We start from the raw sequence: 23,230 nt of genomic DNA on the forward strand, positions 1-23,230 counted from the left end.
CTGTGATACTCTTTGTAATATCCAAAAGAGGAGATGATATACTCTTAATATCATAGTGGGTGTATACCCTCTGTGATAATATTCATAACATCCAATGGAGGAGAGGAATTACTCCTAATAACGCAGGGAGTGTACACCCTCTGTGATACTATCTGTAATATGCAACAGAGGAGATGATATTACCTCTAATATCACAAGGGGTTTACACCCTCTGTGATACTATTCAGAATATCCACGGGAAGGGATGATGTTACTTCTAATATCGCACAGGGTGTACACCCTCTGTAATACTATTATTCGTAATATTTAAGGGAGGAGATGATGTTACTCCTAATATAGCACAGGGTGTACACCCTTCGTCGTACTATTATTTGTAATATCTCAGAAAGGAGATGATGTTACTGCTAATATCGTAGAGGGTGTACACCCTCTGTGATACTATTATTCATAATATTTAGAAAAGGAAATGATGTTGCTCCTAATATTGAACAGGGTGTACATTCTCTGTGATACTATTATTTGTAACGTACAAGGAAAGATATAATGTTACTCCTAATATCGCATGGTACGTACACTCTTTGTGATGCTATTATTCGTAATATCCATAGGAGGAAATCATGTTACTTCTAATATCACATGGGGTGTACACCCTCTGTGATACTATTATTTGCAATATCCAAGGGAGGAGATAATGTTACTCTTAATATTGTACAGGTACACCCTCTGTGATGCTATTGTTCGTAATATGCAAGGGAGTAGATGATGTTACTTGTAATATCCCATGTAATGTACACCCTCGGTGATACTATTATTCATAATATCCAAGGAAAGAGATTATATTCCTTCTAATGTCACATAAGGTATACATTTTCAGTGCTACTATTATTCATAATATCCAAAAAAGAAGATGAAATTATTTCTAATATCACAGGAGGTGTACACCCTTAGTGACATTATTCGTAATATCCATGGCGGATGATGACATTGCCCCTAACATCAGCGTGGGTGGTCACCCTTTGTGACATTATTCATAATATTCATGAGAGATAATTATATTACCACAAATATCCCCATGGGTGGACATTATGTGACATTATGTCACATAATGAGGTGACAATATGCCACCTCTGTGACATTATTTGTAATATACAAAGGAGATGATGATATTGGCCCCTAATATCCCCGTGGGTGGACACCCTCTGTGACACTTTTTGTAAAGGAGGATTATAGAGTGAGCAATGTATTTTTATATATTTGTTGATGGTCCCTAGCGAATATTATAACATCTGAACTACGAAAGCCTGGATTGACAACTAGAATTTTAAATAACACTTGTCTTACTCACAAAGTGTTATAAAGCTTAAGATGGAAAAATACAAAATGCTTTGACATTACCTAAAGAAGCATGAGCTCTTGTTAGGTATATGATGGTGGCCCTGAACTTGAGCCAACATCTATAATCCCTTTTATCAATCAAAAAGCCATGTTCTTTTATATGGCCTGTAGACTATTAAAATACAAAAATGTGATAATGGATAAACAACTAACACAAAACCCTCATACTTCAAATACTGTCCTGGATTGATGAGGGAAGACTGGTTGGTGTGGGGGATGGGGGAGAATTCAAACATTTATCTGCAATTCTAAAGGTTAAAATTTTACCAGGAACAGACCTGCCACTCTCTTGAAATATTGTCTCTGAGATTAACGTAAGAACAGCATCATCTCTGTTGAAAGGCTACATTCCCTTACGATGCTGGGGTTTTTTTGTATGTTTTTGTGTTCTGTTGTGTTGTGTTGTGTTGTTTTGAGATGGAGTCTTGGCCAGGCTGGAGTGCAGTGGTGATCTCGGCTCACTGCAACCTCCACCTGCAGGGATCAAGCAATTCTCCTGCCTCAGCCTCCTGAGTAGCTGAGACTACAGGCATGTGCCACCACGCCCGGCTAATTTTTGTATTTTTAGTAGAGATGGGGTTTCACCATGTTGGCCAGAATGGTCTCCATCTCCTGACCTCGTGATCCAACCATCTCGTCCTCCCAAAGTGCTGGGATTACAGATGTGAGCCACCACACTCAGCCTGTGTATGTTCTTATGTTTACCCTACCAAAGGAGACCTGAGCATTTTGCTGGCCTTAGAGGTATATAAAAGAACTCTAAGCTTAGGCAAGCAGAATAGGCACTGAATGTATGTAGTGAGGTTACCAGGAGTCTTGTTGGGTCCCTGATGTCTTATCATCTCTCTTTGCAGGCTGTGGATGCATACAAGGCAACCAAAATCTTGGGCATCATTTGAAAATGTTTGGCTGCCTGCTAAAAACTCAGGATAGAGAACACTTACTTATATTCATACTTATATTGGACTGGATATATTTTAAATCCAATTCTTTTTTTAAAAAGATGCTTCACTTTAGGAAATAAGACATCAGACCAGCAACATCAACTAGATGTGGAATACTCGCTGGTGAAATGCTTAAAACTAGGAATCTTTTAAATCTTCTAAAGGTGCTTAAGGGAATGGAGAAGTCAATAAACAGGCATCCAAGTGTCATGGCTGTAAAGCAATAATATAGGGTCCCTAGGAAAGAATAGGCCTAAGAGTCAGTTTTGGAGAGAACTTGGGCCAAGAACAGCAGAAAAAGCTAAATGAGCTACTTATGTTGATGTGTTTTAATACTGGTGCATTAGCAGTATCTTATGGAAATTGTGAACACTAACATCCAATTTCAAGAAAAATAAAAATGTTCATAGGGCATATTAAAATAAAAACAGCTTAAATGAGTTCTATTAATAAAATAGGCCCGGCACAGTGACTCACACCTGCAACCCCAGCACTTTGGGAGGACAAGGTCACAAGACAGCTTGAGGTCAGGAGTTCAAGACCAGCCTGGGCAACAAAGTGAGACCCCATCTCTGTTCTTTTTAATATCAAAATTATTATAATAAAAAAGTAAAAATGAACATACCTACTTAGAACACATATTAAATAAAGGAATGCCATGAGAAAATGGCACTGCATTTACCAAGTCACCCCTAGATTCTTGTGCAATGATAAAGATTGGGACTATGTATTAACAATTTCATAACTAAATAATCAACAATTTTCTTTCCATTATTTTGAGGCTGGGTAAAGCCTGAAATGTGGGTGTCAAGTTTTCCATTTGCATTACATCAAATTCTTGTCTACTATGGATATTCTGATATGACAAAGACTAGTTAAACTCCCATTGAACGATTTGCCATTTACTACACTCAAATAACTTCTCTTAGATATAGATTCTTTGATGTTGAATGAACATTGGGTTATGACTGAATCTCCTCATGCACATACACGTTTGTTACATTTATAATCTTTTTGCATGGAATGAATTTGATACTAACCAAGGTAGTTTCTTTGTCTGATGGCTTTTTTACATTCATTGCAGTAATGGAATTTTATTCCCATATGAATTCTCCAAATGTGACTAAGGCATGAAAATATTAATAGCATGAAAATTGAATTATCTGATGCTGAGTAACGGTTGAGCTATGACTGAAGGCTTTACCACATGTAGTACGTACATGATTTCTCCCTGGTGTGAACCTCGGATGTTGAATGAAGCCTGAATTGGACTAAATGTCTTTTCACCCTCATTATGTTCATGAGTCCTCTTTGGTATGAATGCTCTGACATTGAACGAAGTGTGCTCTCTGACTGGAGTTCTTTTCCCGTACATCACAATCAAAGACTTTCTGTCTGGTGAGGACTTCTTGTTGCAGGATAAGTTCTGAGCTATGACTGAAACTGCCCTCATACTCATTACATTCATATGATTTCTCTTTCCTATGCATTATTTGGTGGTGAATAAAGCATGAGGTTTGACTGAAAGCTTTTCCATGTTCATAACATTCATGCAGTTTCATTCTTGTGTGAATTATTTGATGCTGAATAAGATGTGAATTCAATCTGAAGTTTTTTCCACATTCATTATATGTGTAGGGCTTTTCTCTGAAATGAATTCCTTGTTTAATATAGGCCAACCCATATTCATCATACTTATAGGATTTCTCTTCATGGTGGACCCTCTGATGTTCAAGCAGGTATGAAGTATGGCAGAAGTCACTGCCACATATAGTACACTTACAGGGCATCTCTTTGTGAATTTTCTGATGTTGAGTAAGGTAGACACTATGACTGAAGACTCTTTCACAACTGCTACATTTGTAAGCTTTGGCTCTGGTGTGAATTTTCTTGTGTTGAATTATGCCTGAGCTTGGACTACAGGATTTGTCAGATGCTTCACAGGATTTATCAGGTGCTTCACATTTGTAAGGTTTTTCTCTAGTGTGTATTCTTTTATGTTGACTAAGACTTGAGCTCTGACTGAAATACTTTTCACATTCTTTACATTTGTGGAGCTTCTCTCTAGTAGGGATTCTCTGATGTCTAGTAAGGGCTGAGCTCTGATGGAAAACTTTCTCACATACATCACATTTATAGGATTTCTCAGTGTTAGGGATGCTGTCCCATTTATTAAGGAGGGAGAGATCCATTAAGCTTTCCTCACATTTACTACCCTGAAAATCCTGTGTTAGATTTATGTGTTCATGTTTACCAGAGGCTGAATTCTGGTTGAAGCTCATGTCATTCTTATCATTATCATCAGTATTCTGTATTCTAAGAACTTTCTGATCTGCATCATTAGTAGAGTCCAGACTGAAGCTTTTTTCAGGTTTATTACATTCATTGTTCTTCTCACTGGTGAAGGTTTCTTTGCTGATTGCTATTTGCCTAAACTTTCCAGGTAAAGAAATTTCCTTAGAATTTCCTGAAGCCCTTCTGATCTGTCCTCAGACTTACACACTTCTCTAGTCTCTAACTTAGGTAATATTGTGTTTGACTCTTCCTACTATCACTTTGTATGAATGTACTTCTGAAATTTTCTCCTTAGGAATTGACAGCTTGTTCTCTTCTCTGGTCTCTCCATCTCATATAATATATAAATATAAAATACAAATGTAATCTGTACCCTGTGCTTAGGAAAAGAAAACTCAGATGAGAAAACTAAACAATGTAATATCTACAAGGACAAGAAAAGTTTATTTACTCTGAAAAACAGGCACAAAATCTCAACAGCAGAAGTAGGGGCATGAACAGGAGCAGTGAGGTAAAAGAGTAGACACGTTCAGCAGAGTAAGAAGACAACAGTTAAGGAGATAATAGGGAAACAGTTTGAAAGAATTTTAGATAAGCAACTTGACTGGGGGCCCAGTACAACATGTGCACAGGTCCTAAACAAATGGAAAGGGTCAACCTAACTGAAGGAAAAAGGAAATAACTCTCCATGCCAGGACACACACACAGAACTCTTCATTCTGAGTGCCAAAGCAGCTACAACTTGGCTCAACAGTTGAACTTTACTTCCCTGCTAATTCCATCTGATTGATTCTGCCTTCCTCACCTGAGCAGTCATCTCTTAAGACTTCTCTAGTCTTAGCTTCCAGATCAAAGACCTATAGATCCTGTTCCAGCTGGGAAAGCCCATTGGGCTTGGAAATTGGAAATCCTGATCATAGAGAAGGAAATGGGATGTGGTAATGTATCCCCACATGCTACAGCAGCCACTTTTTCTTTTAACTAATGTCAAGAGAGAGAGAAGGTAAACTCTGAGAAGACATTAATTAGGAAGGCCTGGAGAGTGAAGAGGGCAAAGATCTTCTACAAGGAGCTCAGATTTGGGCTCTAGAAAGATGTGTGTTAAGGGGCAAGTTGATGGCTTGGGAGCAGGAGGATTAATTTAAACATTATTTGAACAACAGAATGTGTGCATGGGTTTGTCTTCACGGAAGTTATCCTTATCAGTCTCCATCTGTTACCTAAAGATCAATCTTTGGATTAGAGCTGGTATACAAGCATCAAAATGGAGGTCATCAAAATATAATTCTGCTGTACTAGAGAAAGGTGAAACTCAAGCAGCTGCTGCATGGTTAGCTAACCTGTAGCAAAAGAATCAGCGAAAACTTAATAAATATTCTAAGAACTAATCTCAAGAAACAAATTGTTTCAGTGCACATAAGAAAACAAAGAATAATATGACACATTCTTACCCATTAGGAGTGTAGCATTTATTCAATAAACATTTATGGAGTGCCTCCTTTATGCAAAGTATGCAGGGGATAAAGAGGGCAAGCAAGGTCCCTTCCCTTAAGGACCTCAAGGACCTCACACTCTACACAGAAACAGCTCTAAACAACTAACTACAATAAAATGTGGATAGAGGAAAGTGCAATCAAAGTGCATCTTCACATAAAACGGTCTTTCTATGGCTTGCATAATGGAATGCTTGGATCTAAATCTCTTTTAAAGCTAAAGCAATAGGCAGTCTGCTTCCGAGGAGATAGAATTTTAATACTATTAGCATCAAAGGGAAGTTTTTATACGTGTCCAGCCAAGGAAGCTTCTAATAGCACACATACAGGTCTAGCTCAAGCCCCTCATCTCCAAAAACCTTTCTCTCCATTTACTGAATGTCTACAAAATTTGTTAGTTGTTCCTCTTATCCTGACATGTCACATATAATAGTGTTTACATAGGTTTTTTGCTTTGTGTTTTGTTTTTTGTGATAGAGTTTCTTCACTCTGTCGTCCAGGCTGGAGTGCAGTGGCACGATCTCAGCTCACTGCAACCTTTGCCTTTTGGGTTCAAGCGATTACTCTGCCTCAGCCTCCTGAGTAGCTGGGATTACAGGTGTGCACCACCGCGCCCAGCTAATTTTTGTATTTTTAGTAGAGACGGGGTTTCACCATGTTGGCCAGGCTGGTCCTGAATTCCTGACCTCAGGTTATCCACCTGCCTGGACCTCCCAAAGTGCTGGGATTACAGGCATGAGCCACTGCACCCGGCCCTTTACATAGATTTTTAAAGTGGTTTCAGGTATTATCATTCATACTTGATTTATAAACTCTTTGACAGAAGGGACCATGTATCTTGTATCTTACACTTCTTTTGATTCATTTACTTAACACCTACTTATTGAGTGCCAACTCTGTGCCCAAGTATCAATGTATTAACAGCTACCCAATTTTGTAAAAAGGGCACTGGGGCTGGAAAATATGAAGAACAGCTCCCCCAAAGATTCCACGTGAGAGCCTATGAGCAAGGATATAAGAACACACAGAAGAAAGGTATTTTAAACCCCCTGCAGTACTGGGATTAATATCATCCTCTCCCCCCTGGATATTTAATCCTTATAACCACCTCTGAGATGTGTGCTAAAGAATTCACACTTGGCTGAGTGCAGTGGTTTATGCCTGTAATCCCAGTACGTTGAGAGGCCGAGGCGGGCAGATCACCTAAGGTCAGGACTTTGAGACCAGCCTGGCCAACATGGTGAAACCCCATCTCTACTAAAATACAAAAATTAGCTGGGCGTGGTGGTGCATGCCTGTAGTCCCAGCTACTCGGGAGGCTGAGGCAGGAGAATTGCTTGAACCTGGAGGTAGAGGTTGCAGTGAGTCAAGATCGCGCCACTGCACTCCAGCCTGGTGACAGAGTGAGACTTCCTCTCAGAAAAAAAAAAAAAAAAAAAAGGAAAAGAGAAAGAAAGTATCCACACTTTACTGGTGATTAAACTGAAAAGCAAAGAGGTCCAAGTAACCTGTCCAAGCCCAAGCAGCTAGTAAATGGAGGAGCGAGAATTTGAACGCTGGCATTCAGAACACAGAGCCAGAGCTCCTTGCCACATTGTCATACTGCCTTCCTCCTTATTACAGAGGTGCACTTGTAGCCATTTCATTAAAAATGTAATAAATGAATGTTCATTGCAGGGCTCTGATAGCTCCTCATTCCTTCCAAAGTAGTAAACCAGGCATAAATGATAAGATGAGATACATAACTTAGAAACGTTTACATAAATTTCTACGTATTAGAAATTTAGCACACAAAATGGTACACATTATGCAAGAATACAAGCAAAAAGATGTTAAACATTTGAGAACGGTTATGTATGGAGCTTTGTAAATAAACAGGGATAGACAAAACAAGAGAGGCCGCCCAACATTGCATGGACATATAATGATAATGTGCCATGAACTGAAAAATATAATTATTTGGCACTCAGCACCTGAGGTCTTAGCACCTGGGCCCATGTCTCCAGAGGTGAAGAGCAGAGTCAGGTGCCTCCCTCCTCCCGCACAGAGGTCTCCCACCATTCTAACCCCACAGGGCTTGAGGGGGGATGAGATTTAAATTTATATGAAAATACTTATAAATATTTTAAATTATTTCTTTCTGTTGCTTTATTTATCACACAAAAATATGAATACTTAATCATTTTTAGGTGAGGCTAGTGCAAAAAAATGGACCTTCCAATCAAAACTCCATAAATAAAAATTTTAAATGCTATCTTGGTTCTCATCCTTTGCAATGATTCTTAAATATATCTCTATATATTAGGAATCTGCAGCTCTGCAGTGTGGCCCAGGCATCTGATAGTGGGTGTATGTACAAGTGTGTGTGTGTGTGTGTGTGTGTGTGTGTATTTCTGTCATTGCTTTTTTAAAAACTCAATTGATTGAATTTTTTAAGAGATAGGGTCTCACTATGTTACTCAGGATAGTCTCGAACTCCTGAACTCAAGTGATCCTCTTCCCTCTGTCTCTGGAGTAGCTGGGACAACAGATATGCACCATCATGCCCAGCTTGCCATTGTTTTTTTGTTTGTTTGTTGTTGTTTCCTTCCTTGTTTCCTTCCTCTCTCTTTTCTTTCTTTCTTTCTTTCTCTCTTTCTTTCTTTCTTCTCTTTCTTTCTTTCTTTCTTTCTTTCTTTCTTTCTTTCTTTCTTTCTTCTTTCTTTCTTTCCCTTCTTTTTTCTTTCTTTCTTTGAGAGAAGACTCTTGTTCTGTTACCCAGACTGGACTGCAGTGGCATGTTCATGGCTCACTGCAGCCTAAATCTCCTGGACTCCAGAGATCTTCTCACCTCAGCCTCCTGAGTAGCTAGGACTATAGGCACATGCTACCACAGCCAGCTAAGTTTAAAACTTTTTGTAGAAACTGAATGTTGCCATGTGGCCCAGGCTGATCTGAAACTCCTGGCCTCAAGTGATCCTCCTGCCTCAGCCTTCCAAAGTGCTGAGATTACAGGCATGAGCCACCATGCCTGGCTGCCATTGCTTTTTTAACAGCTTTATTGACATATAATTCACATACTGTACAATTTATTCATTCAAAGTGTACAAATCGACAGTTTTTAGTATATTCACAGAATTTTGCAACCATCACTACAATTAAATTTTAACACATTTTCAGCACTCTGAAAAAGAAACCAATACATTTTAAGAGTCACTCCTCATTCTCCAGTCTCACACCTGAACCACAGTCCCAGGCAATCTACTTTATGTCTCTTTAGAGTGACTCACTTTCTGGACATTTTAACCTATTTTCTGTATCTTTGAATTGGCCTATTCTGGACACTTTATATAGATAGAACAATACAATATGTAGCCTTTTGTGATTGGATTCTTTCACTTGACATAATATTTTGAAGTTTCAACCATGTTGTAGCATGTGTCAGTATTTCATTCCTTTTTAAAATATATACTTTAAGTTCTGGGATACATGTGCAGAATGTGCAGATTTGTTACATAGGTATACACATGCCATGGTGGTTTGCTGCACCCGTCAACCTGTCATCTGCATTAGGTATTTCTCCTAATGCTATCCCTCCCCTAGACCCCCACTGCCAGACAGGCCCTGGTGTGTGATGTTCCCCTCCCTGTGTCCATGTGTTGTCATTGTTCAACTCCCAATTATGAGTGAGAACACGTAGTATTTGGTTTTCTGTTCCTGTGTTAGTTTGCTGAGAATGGTTTCTGGTTTCATCCATGCCCCCGCAAAGGACGTGAACTCATCCTTTGTTATGGCTGCATAGTATTCCATGGTGTATATGTGCCACATTTTCTTTATCCAGTCCATCATTGATGGGCATTTGGGTTGGTTCCAAGTCTTTGCTATTGTGAACAGTGTGCAGTAAACATACATGTGCATGTGTCTTTATACTAGAATGATTTATAATCCTTTGGGTATATACCCAGTAATGGGATTGCTAGGTCAAATTGTATTTCTGATTCTAGATCCTTGAGAAATTGCCACACTGTCTTCCACGATGGTTGAACTAATTTACACTCCACCAGCACTGTAAAAGCATTCCTATTTCTTCATATCCTCTCCAGCATCTGTTGTTTCCTGACTTTTTAATGGTCACCATTCTAACTGGTATGTGATGGTATCTCATTGTGGTTTTAATTTGCATTTCTCTAATGACCAGTGATGATGAACTTTTCTTCGTATGTTTTTTTGGCCACACAAATGTCTTCTTTTGAGAAGTGTCTGTTCATATTGTTTACCCACTTTTGGATAGGGTTGTTTTTTTTCTTGTAAATTTGTTAAAGTTCCTGTAGATTCTGGATATTAGCCCTTTGTCAGATGGATAGGTTGCAAAATTTTTCTCCCATTGTGTAGGTTGCCTATTCACTCTGATAATAGTTTCTTTTGCTGTGCAGAAGCTCTTTAGTTTAATTAGATCCCATTTGCCAATTTTGGCTTTTGTTGCCATTGCTTTTGGTGTTTCAGACACGAAGACTTTGCCCATGCCTATGTCCTGAATGGTATTGTCTAGGTTTTCTTCTAGGGTTTTTATGGTTTTAGGTCTTATGATTAAGTCTTTAATCCATCTTGAGTTAATTTTTGTGTAAGGTGTAAAGAAGGGGTCCAGTTTCAGTTTTCTGCATATGGCTAGCCAGTTTTCCCAGCAGCATTTATGAAATAGGATATCCTTTCCCCATTGTTTGTTTTTGTCAGGTTTGTCAAAGATCTGATGGTTGTAGATATGTGGCATTATTTCTGAGGTCTCAGTTCTGTTCCATTGGTCTATATATCTGTTTCGGTACCAGTACCATGCTGTTTTGGTTACTGTAGTCTTATAGCATAGTTTGAAGTCAGGTAGCATGATGTCTCCAGCTTTGTTCTTTTTCCTTAGGATTGTCTTGGCTATACAGGCTCTGTTTTGGTTGCATATGAACTTTAAAGTAGTTTTTTCCAATTCTGTGAAGAAAGTCAATGATAGCTTGATGGGGATAGCACTGAATCTATAAATTACCTTGGACATTATGACCATCCACGATAATGATTCTTCCTATCCATGAGCATGGAATGTTTTTCCATTTGTTTGTGTCCTCTCTTATTTCGCTGAGCACTGGTTTGTAGTTCTCCTTGAAGAGGTCCTTCACATCCCTTGGAAGTTGGATTTCTCAGTATTTTATTCTCTTTGTAGCAATTGTGAAGGGGAGTTCACTCATGATTTGCCCCTCTGTTTGTCTATTATTGGTGTATAGGAATGCTTGTGATTTTTGCACATTGATTTTTATATCTTGAGAGTTTGCTGAAGTTGCTTATCAGCTTAAGGAGGTTTGGGATTGAGACGATCGGATTTTCTGAATATACTATCATGTTATCTGCAAACAGAGACAATTTGACTTCCTCTCTTCCTATTTGAATACCCTTTATTTCTTTCTCTTGCCTGATTGCCCTGGCCAGCACTTCCAATAGTATGTTCAATAGGAGTAGTGAGACATCCTTGTCTTGTGCCGATTTTCAGTGGGAATGCTTCCAGCTTTTGCCCATTCAGTATGATATTGGCTGTGGTTTTGTCATAAGTAACATTATTTTGAGATACATTCCATCAATACCGAGCGTATTGAGAGTTTTTAGCATGAAGATGTGTTGAATTTTATTAAATATCTTTTCTGCATCTATTGAGATAACCATGTGGTTTTTGTCATTGGTTCTGTTTATGTGATGGATTACATTTATTGATTTGTGTATGTTGAACTAGCCTTGCATTCTAGGGATGAAGCTGACTTGATCATGGTGGGTAAGCTTTTTGATATGCTGCTGGATTCAGTTTGCCAGTATTTTATTGAGGATTTTCACATCAATGTTCATCAGGAATATTGGCCTGAAATTCTTTTTTGTTGTGTCTCTGCCAGGTTTGGGTATCAGGATGATGCTGGCCTCATAAAATGAGTTAGGAAGCAGTCCCTCTTTTTCTGTTGTTTGGAATAGTTTCAGAAGGAATGGTACTAGCTCCTCTCTGTATCTCTGGTAGAATTTGTCTGTGAATCTGTCTGGTCCTGGGCTTTTTTTGTTGGTAGGCTATTAATTACTGCCTCAATATCAGAACTTGTTATTGGTCTATTCAGAGATTTGACTTCTTCCTTGTTTAGTCTTGAGAGGGTGTATATGTGCAGTTTCCTCTAGATTTATATGTATGTGTCCATTATATGTATATGTCCATTTCCTCTAGATTTCCTACTTTATTTGCATAAAGGTGTTTATAGTATTCTCTGATGGTAGTTTGTATTTCTGTGGGATCAGTGGTGAGATCCCTTTTATTATTTTTTATTGTGTCTATTTGATTCTTGTCTCTTTTCTTCTTCATTAGTTTTGCTAGCAGTCTATCAATTTTGTTGATCTTTTCAAAAAACCAGCTCCTGGATTCACTAATTTTTTAAGGATTTTTCATGTCTCTATCTTCTTCAGTGCTGCTCTGATCTTAGTTATTTTTGGTCTTCTGCTAGCTTTTGAACTTGTTTGCTCTTTGCAAAAGAACAAAATTTGTTGTTTTAATTGTTATGCTAGGGTGTCGATTTTAGATCTTTCCCACTTTCTCCTGTGGGCATTTAGTGCTATAAATTTTCCTCTAAACACTGCTTTATCTGTGTCCCAGATATTCTGGTATGTTGTGTCTTTGTTCTCATAGGTGTCAAAGAACTTATTTATTTCCACCTTAATTTCATTATTTATCCAGTAGTCATTCAGGAGCAGGTTGTTCAGTTTCCATGTAGTTGTGTGGTTTTGAGTGAGTTTCTTAATCCTGAGTTCTAATTTGATTGTACTGTGATCTGAGAGACTGTTATGATTTCCTTTCTTTTGTGTTTGCTGAGGATCTTTTACTTCCAATTATGTGGTCGATTTTAGCATAAGTGCAATGTGGTACTGAGAAGAATGTATATTCTGTTGATTTGGGGTGGAGAGTTTTGTAGAGAACTCGCTTTGTGAATCTGAATGCTCCTGTATTGAGTGCATATATATTTAGTATAGTTAGCTCTTCTTGTTACATTGATCCCTTTACCACCATGTAATGCCCTTCTTTATCTTTTTTGATCTTTGTTGGTTTAAAGTCTGTTTTATTAGAGACTAGGATGGCAATCCTTGCCTTTTTCCCATTCCATTTGCTTGGTAAATATTCCTCCATCCCTTTATTTTCAGGCCATGTGTGCCCTTGCACATGAGATGGGTCTCCTGAATACAGCATACTGATGGGTCTTGACTCGTTATCCAATTTTCCAGTTTGTGTCTTCTAATTGGGGCATTTAGCCCATTTACATTTAAGGTTAATATTGTTATGTGTGAATATGATCCTGTCATTATGATGTTAGCTGGTTATTTTGCCCGTTAGTTGATGCAGCTTCTTCCTAGTGTCAGTGGTCCTTACAATTTGGTATGTTTTTGCAGCGGCTGGTACCGGTTTTTCCTTTCCATGTTTACTGTTTCCTTCAGGAGCTCTTGTAAGGCAGGCCTGGTGGTGACAACATCTCTCAGCATTTGCTTATTTGTAAAGGATTTTATTTCTCCTTCACTTATGAAGCTTAGTTTGGCTGGATATGAAATTCTGGGTTGAAAATTATTTTCTTTAAGAATGTTGAATATTGGCCCCCCACTCTCTTCTGGCTTATAGGGTTTCTGCAGAGAGATCTGCTGTTAGTTTGATGGGCTTCCCTTTGTGGGTAACACGACCTTTCTGTGTGGTTGCCCTTAACATTTTTTCCTTCATTTCAACCTTGATGAATCTGAGGATTATGTGTCTTGGGGTTGCTCTTCTCAAGGAGTATTTTTGTGGTGTCCTCTGTATTTCCTGAATTTGAATGTTGGCCTGTCTTGCTAGGTTGGGGAAGTTCTGGATAATATCCTGAAGAGTGTTTTCCAACTTGGTTCCATTCTCCCAATCACTTTCGTGTATGCCAATCAAATGTAGGTTTGGTCTTTTCATACAGTCCCATATTTCTTGGACACTTCATTCATTCCTTTTCATTTTTTTTCTTTCTAATCTTGTCTTCATGCTTTATTTCATTAAGTTGATCTTCAATGTCTGATATCCTTTCTTCTACTTGATTGATTCAGCTATTGATACTTGTTTATGCTTCATGAAGTTCTCATGCTGTGTTTTTCAGCTCCATCAGGTCATTTATGTCCTTCTCCAAACTGGTTATTCTAGTTAGCAATTCTTCTATCCTTTTTTCAAGATTCTTAGCTTCCTTGCATTAGGTTAGAACATGCCCCTTTAGCTCAGAGGGGTTTGTTATTACCCAACTTCTGAAGCATACTTCTGTCAATTCATCAAACTCATTCTCCATCCAGTTTACTTCCCTTGCTGGCAAGGAGTTGTGATCCTTTGGAGGAGAAGAGGCATTCTGGTTTTTGGAATATTCAGCTTTTTACACTGATTTTTCCTCATCTTCATGGATTTATCTACCATTGGTCTTTGATGCTAGTGACCTTTGGATGGGGTTTTTGTGTCCAAGTTCTTGTTGATGTTGATGCTATTCCTTTCTGTTAGTTTTCCTTCTAACAGTCAGGCCCTACTGCTGCAGGTCTGCTAGAGTTTGCTGGAGGTCCACTCCAGACACCCTTTGCCTGGGTATCACCAGCAGAGGCTCAGAACAGCAAATATTGCTGCCTGTTCCTTCCTCTGGAAGCTTCGTCCCAGAGGGGCACCTGCCGGATGCCAGCCAGAGCTCTACTGTATGAGGTGTCTGTCTACTCCTGTAGGGAGATGTCTCCCATTCAGGAGGCATGGGGGTCAGGGACCCACTTGAGGAGGCAGTCTGTCCCTCAGCAGAATTTGAGCACTGTGCTGGGAGATGCACTGCTCTCTTCAGAGCCGGCGGGCAGGAATGTTTAAGTCTGCTGCAGCTGTGCCCACAGCCACCCCTTCCCCCAGGTGCTCTGTCCCAGGGAGATGGGAGTTTTATCTATAAGCCTTTGACTGGGGCTACTGCCTTTCTTTCAGTGATGCCCTGCCCAGAAAGGAGGAATTTAGAGAGGTATTCTGACTACAGCGGCTTTGCCGAGCTGCAGTGGGCTCCGCCCAGTTTGAACTTCCCAGCAGTTTTGTTTACACTGTGAGAGGAAAACCACCTACACACCCCTTCCCGCACCAAGCTGGAGCATCCCAGGTCAACTGCAGACTGCTGTGCTGGCAGCGAGAATTTCAAGCCAGTGGATCTTAGTTTGCTGGGCTCCATGGGGGTAGGATCCACTGAGCTAGACCACTTGGCTCCCTAGCTTCAGCCCTTTTTCCAGGGAAGAGAATGGTTCTGTCTCACTGGTGTTCCAGGCCCCACTGGGGTATGAAAAAAACTCCTGCAGCTAGCTCGGTGTCTGCCCAAAGGGCCGCCCAGTTTTGTGCTTGAAACCCAGGGTCCTTGTCTTGTAGGCAGGCACCTGAGGGAATCTCCTGGTCTGTGGGTTGTGAAGACAGTGTAAAAAGCATAGTATCTGGGCCTGAATGCACCATTCCACATGGCATAGTCCCTCATGGCTGCCCTTGGATAGGGGAGGGAGTTCCTGGACCCCTTATACTTCCCAGGTGAGGTGATGGCCCATCCTGCTTCTGCTTACCCTCCATGAGCTGCACCTACTGTCTAACCAGTCCCAATGAGATAAGCTGGGTACCTCAGTTAGAAATGCAGAAATGTCATCTGTGTTGATCTCGTATGGAGCTGCAGACCGGAGCTATTCCTATTTGGCTATCTTGCCAGCCCCCTCCTTCCTTTTTAAGACTAAATGATATTTCATTGTATGTAGATGCTAATTTTGCTTATCCATTTATCTATTGACAGGCACATGCTACTTTTTGATGATTATGAATAATACTACTATGAACATTTATGTATAAGTTTTGTGTGAATGCATATTTTTGTTTTTTCTTGGCTACATACCTAGGAAAATAATTTCTGGGTCATGTGGGAGCTCTACATTTAACTTTTTGAGGAGTTTAAGCATCTACATACTTAAAACTCCCTGGAAGGACAAGGACCTGGCTCTCTGACTCCCCAGGCTGTCTCTTGAAAGGGCCACACTCCAGGTCAGGTTTTTGAGAAGTTACTTTAATGTTTTACGAAAAGAGAGGTGTCTTCACTTTGACTTTTTAATGAAAAGATTCATCATAATGATTATTATCTCCCTTTCATCATACCTCTCTCCTTAGCTCTATATACTTTAAGAATGACATTATTTACCTTTTTAAGTAAGTAGGTCACATAGCACAGTTATGAGTACATGCTATAGAGGCAGGCTTCCTGGTTCACATGCTGCCTTCCCTATTTACCAGCTGTATAATTTTGGCCATGTTACTTAACAGTTCCTCATCTATAAAAATGATATGATGACAATATGATACTACTTCCTTAGGGTCATTGTGGAAATTAAATTAATTAATACCTGTGAAGTCCATAGAATGGTACCTGGCATAGTCTAAATATTCTATCTATGTTCATTTTTATTATCCCACTACCAACATTCCATAATGTTTGTCATATAGACAGTGCTCCATGAATATCTGCTGAATGACAAGAGGGCTTAGCTAGAGCAAGACTCATCACATGTAAAGTATTAATAGAATGAACCAGTCCTTCCCATTTGTTCCTAGAGAAACTAATCACTCCTTCCTGGTGATTAGCACTTAGAACATCCAATAGAGCTGACATCTTGGCCTTGGAATATTGTGGCTGTGCTCAGATCTGTGGCTCACAAACAGCTACAAGCTCTTCTTCACCTTTTTGTAACTGACACCCAGCACAGGAGCCAAGCACTAAGCAGGTTTGCAAATATTCAATGCAACACCTTATTGGTACTTGATTGGCAATAAGACCAGTCTTAAATAAAATCTGTATGTATATTAGCCAGAAGCCAAGACCACCAAGTTTTATGTGCAGTTTTATAATTAGCTAATAGTATGACATTTGACCATTTAGCTACCCTCTTTTGTGTTTTCCTAAGGTATAACACTGGGCCAAATGAAAATGGGATTTGTTTGGTTCAAAAATGGTCACAAATCAGCTATTTTATATGATTCAAGCTGATACTTCCAGCCCTCAAGTTCTATGCCCTAAGCAAGTAGTTCTCAAAAGACTCCTGTAGTTGAGGAAGAAAAAATACTCCTCATAACAGACTCATACAACATAATGTACACCCAAGCATGAGTGTACTTAATAAGCATGGGTGACTTTGAAGCACAGCACTAAAGGAAGGGAAATAAGTATTTATTAACAGTCAGGACCACAATCCCATTTAAATTTCAAACAACTTTTAGAAATAGGTATCTCTCCGCATTACAAATGAAAGAAACAGATGCCAAATGAATCACTTGTAAATGATACAGAAGTATTAAGTGTGGATCCAGGACTCCCACCTACCCCCAAGTCGATCTGAATATAGAGCCTATGTTTTCCCCACCATGATCCTCTGCTTTCACTGAGGAAGCCTAACCTACACAGAACGGCCCTGGAAAGAATGACTAAAGGATAAGCAACTAAAAACAGAATGGAAAATAATTCATATACCCTAATTTTACTGCAGGATGCAACTACAATTTTATTTCAGTTGTACCATTTATTATGAAATACCTCTTCTTGACTTCATCTCCAACCCTGACATTGAAGTCTCGATGATAACATTAAAAAATCTCTTAGCTATATCTTTAAGGTTTCGGAATAAAATCTTCCTCTACATGACAAGAGGCAGCAAAGGTTAAGAGCCTACTCTGATTTCTGCTTCTTGGTGATCATATAACTTTGTACAAGTTACTTGGCCTCCTCTTGTCTCAGCTTCTCACATCTGGAAAAATTAAGAAAATATCAGTAACTATTATGGAATTTTAAAACACACCTTCCTTTTCTTACAGAAAAAAAAAGAGGAGCTAAAAAATTATATTTCTGGGTTTTTGTTTGTTTGTTTGTTTTTTGTCTGTTTGTTTTTTGTCCATTCTTGGTTAAAAAGGAATCAGCTAAGGAAACTTGAAGGCAAAAGAGTGAAGTAGAAACTACAGATACTTTATTGATAAACAGTTGATGTAAATGTCTTCTTTTGAGCAGGTGATGAAATGGAAGTGGTTAAGTAAAGGCAAAACTGGCCAGGCATGGCGGCTCATGCCTGTAATCTAAGCCCTTTGAGAGGCCGAGGTGGGTAGATCATCTGAGCCCAGGAGTTCCAGACCAGCCTGGGCTACATGGCAAAACCCTATCTATACAAAAAATACAAAAATTAGCCAGGTGTGGTGGTGTGCACCTGTGGTCCCAGCTACTTGGGAGGCTGAAGTGGGAAGATTGTGTGAGCTGAGAAGTCGAGGCTGCAGTGAGCTGAGATTGCACCATTTTACTCCGGCTTGGGTGACAGAATGAGACCCTGTCTCAAAAACAACAACAATAAACAAACCTAATATGGTATGAATACATTTAACTATGTAACTCTCTGTATAAATCACGGCAGTTTTCCTCTTCTGTGATTTCCTTCTTTTCACTATAAAAAAAATGAGGACTCTTCTGTTGTCGAACTTTGCTAAATCATATTAATGAAATGTATGTCAGTTAAGGCATGATTTTTTCTTTTTCTTTTCTTTCTTTGTTCTCCAAAACGCCATCACAAGAGAGAACAATTTCGTTTTTTTGAGATAACGACTAAGATTAATATGGTCCCTTTTATATAAGCTAATATGACAAATTGTTTTTAATTTTTAAACAAAATTATTATTTTTTAGAGACAGGGTCTCACTCTATCACCCAGGCTGGAGTGCAATGACAGTATTACTGCTCACTGCAGCCTTGACTTCCCAGGCTCAAGGGATCCTCCTGCCTCAGCCTCCTGAGTAGCTGGGACTATAGGTGCACACCACCACACCTGGCTAATTTTTTATTTTTTTGTAGAGACAGGGTCTCACCATGTTGTCCAGGCTGGTCTGGAACTCCTGGGCTCAAGGGATCCGCCCACCTCAGCCTCCCAAAGTGCTGGGATTATAGGTGTGAGCCACTGTGCCCAGTCTATAATATTTTAAATTGTAAAATTAAAGCATTAATAACAGTTTCTAAACCTGAATCTAACATGTGGCTTTATGTCCTGACAACTCCACATGATGTTATGATGATTAAAGGAGTAAATTCATGAAAAACACTTAGGACAGTGTCTGGCACAAGCTAAGTGTTCAGGAAATTATTATTATTATTGCATCTTAATGGTCTCAAGCTATTATCTTTCACCCAACATATTTACTGTAAAATAGAATTTGGCCCTGGCAATCAAGTACCACATACATGGTATAACTAATCTCGAATATTTAAATTTCTATGTTTCATTAAGGTAATCTTGGCCCATAGAGTCTAACTAGATCAATGGTTTACAATCATTGAAGGAAAAAAAAAATGAAGCCCATAACGTAGAAACATTTCACAGGACTCCATGCGATGTAAATTGTATAAATTGTATTTTGATTTATCCCCTAGCTGAAAAAAATACATAAAGATTAAACGCTACCATAAATCCTCTAATGCTTTGAAATTAATTTGTATTTTGTTTATGACAACATATATTTTAAAATTCATAGTTGAGCCATATTCATTCACACGACAGTTAAGCTTGTAGGATATACAGATTCACTGGCGTTTTAATAGCTTAATGGGCTCCTGAGAAGCCATGGCTAGCCATTAGGAATAATGAGTTAAAAGGGTCAACAAAACCTTTTCTGCAAAGGGCCAGAGAGTAAATATATTAGACTCTGCTGGTCATGTATGTCTTTGTTGAAACAACTCAATTTTGCCATTGTAGCAGTGGCAACATGTAAACAAATGGGTGTAGCTGTGTTCCAATAAGACTTCACTTTCAAAAGCCTCAGCCCACACTGAAGGTGGGGAGGTTATGCAAAGGTGTAAATACCAGGCAGCAGGGATCACAGGGAGCCCTCGTAGAGGCTGCTGGCCACATAGCCCAATGCTCATAATCCCCAAAGTGTATTTGGAGGAACATGAATTGTTGATGTATTTGGGAATTTTTTTTAAAGCTGAATTTTATATTTAAACTATATTTTTAAAATTTTACACAGGAGCTTCAATCAAGCTGTGTAATAAGTATATGGGAGTCCTTTATATTATTCTCTATAATTTATTTGTTTGTAATATATCAAAACAAAAATGCCTTAAAAATATACAGTAAAATAATCAAACACATTCCTAGAGTTGTTTTTATGAAACAATCTGTTTATATAGTTTGTCTATGTACTGGTTTATGTTTTATATCTTGCCATAATTTTAACATATGTTTAAGATATAAATGTTTATATAATAGTAAGTTTCTCTCATAGACCATCTCTCTTCTGCTTACCACATTTCCTTTAACACCCTAATTACAATGACTCGGAGATCCTACCTGAAAAATTAGCAGGATGCCCCCACATCCTAGCTTTTCTCTCCACAAATATCCAGGAAAGCCCCAGCTTTGCTTATACATGTCCTTGAGTCAGATCTCATTGCCACCTACTGATGTGATATAATTTGGGTGCGTGTCTCCTCCAGATCTCATGTTTAAATGTGACCTCCAGTGTTGGAGATGAGCCTAGTGAGAGGTGTTTGGGTCATGGGGGCAGATCTTTCATCAATGGCTTGGTGCCATCCCAATGGTAATGAGTGAGCTCTCATTCTGGCAGTTCACATGAGAGCTGGTTGTTTAAAGGAGACTGGGACCTCCTCCTCCCTCTCTTGCTCCCTCTCTCCTGCCATATGATATGTCCACTTTCCCTTTGCCTTCCACTATGAATGGAAGCTTCCTGAGGTGCTCCCTAATCAGATGCTGGTATCATGCTTCTTATACAGAACTATGAGCCAAATAAACATCTTTTCTTTGTAAATTACCCAGCCTCAGGCATTCCTTTATAGCACTGCAAAGTAGACTAACACATGATGCTCATTTTTTTTAAGCCTACAAACAGTAAGAAGATTCCCCTCTCTTTCTCAGTGGACGTAAAGTAGTGAATCTGCATAAATGTATCAGTCCTGTAACTCAACTCCTTCTGGAGTGGACTTCCCTAGACCCAGAGAGTGAGTCCTGCCTAGCCTACACGGCCTGAAGTTGGAGATCTCTTCCAATTCAGGTAATATTCTGCTTTCTGTATGCCTGATCTCTACATATATCTTACAATGATTTTTAACTCAAATGAGGAAACAGGAAATTATTCATTACAATCTCCTAAAACTACAACAGGTGTTATAAAACTTCCGACTATAAACAGGCAGACAGCAAAAAATGTACACGGGCACAAAAGGTAAATTTGAGTGAGAAAAAGCTGAAAAATGAAAGCCTCACTATGAAACAAAACAGCACTGAAGAGTCTCCAAAGAGAGAGTGACTGGAGAGAGACTGATGTGCGAGAGTAGAGTGGGGATCAGATTATAATGAGTATCTTTCCCACACTAAGGAATTTGGAGCTTTTTTGATAGGCAATAAAGAGTCACATATAACAGCTATATTTAAATTGTTCATAGGTGATGGAGCTGCAGGTAATTCTTTTCTTCTTCCTTTTTGTATTTTACTTTTTCTTTTTCTTTCTTTTTTTTTTTTTTTTTTTTTTGAGACAGTCTCACTCTGTTGTTCAGGCTGGAGTGCAGTGGCGTGATCCCAGCTCACTGCAAACTCCATCTCCCGGGTTCAAGCAATTCTCCTGCCTCAGCCTCCTGAGTAGCTGGGATTATAGGCGCATACCACCATGCCCAGCTAATTTTTGTATTTTTAGTAGAGACGGGGTTTCACCATTTTGGCCAGGCTGGTCTCGAACTCCTGACCTCATGATCTGCCCACCTCAACCGCCCAAAGTGCTGGGATTACAGGCGTGAGCCACTGTTCCCGGCCTTAATTTTTCTTTATTGGAAAAGAAAGAAAATCTATATTTTTAAGGCCACCAGCCAGTGCACTTAGTAAAGAAGGAGGATGTATATTGCTTTTGCCGTTTCCTGTTAGCCTGACATTTGCAACTATATTGACTCTGCTGGGGTCACTTTCTCTAATTTGCGGATGATTTTTTTCTTTCTCAACTGCCTGGAGGATATGTATGGGTCCATGACTCTGGACCACATAAGATTGTGAAGATTACACCTGTCAAGGGTGCCCAGTCAAGGAAGAAGAGTGACTGAATTCAGCCTATGCTCTGCCTGAAAGCCCTATGCTCTGTGTGGGCCTTAGTCCACCTAGAGGAAGGGGTACCTTTTAAAAGTACACACAAAGGCACATCATGGGCTAGCAGCAGCACTGCCTGGCCCCAGGTGAGCTAGCAGTGCCAGATGCCTCCAGAATAGACTGGAAGGCCTTCTGTCCCTCTATTATGTCAAAACTGCAACTGGAACTACTTTGTCTAAGGAAAGGAGAGAGAAACCATAGGAAAAGGCCATAGGAGAATGGTGACTGGAAAAACAAAAAACAAAAAACTGCAAAGAATATAAGAGATATGAATGAAGCAGATGCAATGAAACAACAGGTTTAATTTCAGCCTTAAGTTTATTATATTAAGCGAATGGAATAGAATCCCCATTGAGTAAACACGAATACAAAGGGTTTATTGAGAAGATACAGAGGAATTGCACAGAGCCAAAAGCCCACCCTGGCTTCACAAGACGGAAAACTAGAGTGAGGTTCAAGGAGGTTTTGCCCCTTCATTTCTCCGGAGTCACACAGCCTCTCCTCTCCTCACCTCTGTATTGTCTGTTGTACTTTTCAGCCTCTCTCTAAAGACAAGTTTTTCTCACTCTAAAGCTCGGGGCAAAAAATGGCTCCTCGATCTCGACTTTATGGGACCATTCTATTCATGCATTCACTATTCTCTGACCACAATGTCTATAGATTTGGATCAAATTTCCAAGAGATGACAGAGCAAATTCCTATTTTACTCACTTGCAGATTCAAAATTAACACAGATATGATTTGTAAAGAGAGTATTTCTACCAACCTTGACCAGGACAGTAGATTTCTATATCGTGTTCTACAGATCAGCCCATAGTTGTGTTGAAGTCAAATAAAATATGGAGACTAATCTCTAAATTTAAAACATTTTATTCGGGAAGCAAAGATTGGATTGAGCACACACCCACAGACTGGGTG

At 39.3% G+C, this 23,230-nt stretch overlaps 1 protein-coding gene across 1 annotated transcript; it reads right to left on the minus strand.

The window, feature by feature from the left end:
- Positions 1–2,883: 2,883 nt before the first annotated feature.
- LOC101022061 (zinc finger protein 655-like) lies at positions 2,884–4,781 on the minus strand. Its single transcript, XM_021936008.2, has one exon. The coding sequence runs from the start codon at positions 4,619–4,621 to the stop codon at positions 3,638–3,640; it is 984 nt and encodes a 327-aa protein (XP_021791700.1). The 5' UTR covers positions 4,622–4,781; the 3' UTR covers positions 2,884–3,637.
- Positions 4,782–23,230: the final 18,449 nt, after the last annotated feature.

The sequence above is a fragment of the Papio anubis genome, chromosome 4 (assembly GCF_008728515.1).
Source record: "Papio anubis isolate 15944 chromosome 4, Panubis1.0, whole genome shotgun sequence".
NCBI lineage: Eukaryota > Metazoa > Chordata > Mammalia > Primates > Cercopithecidae > Papio > Papio anubis.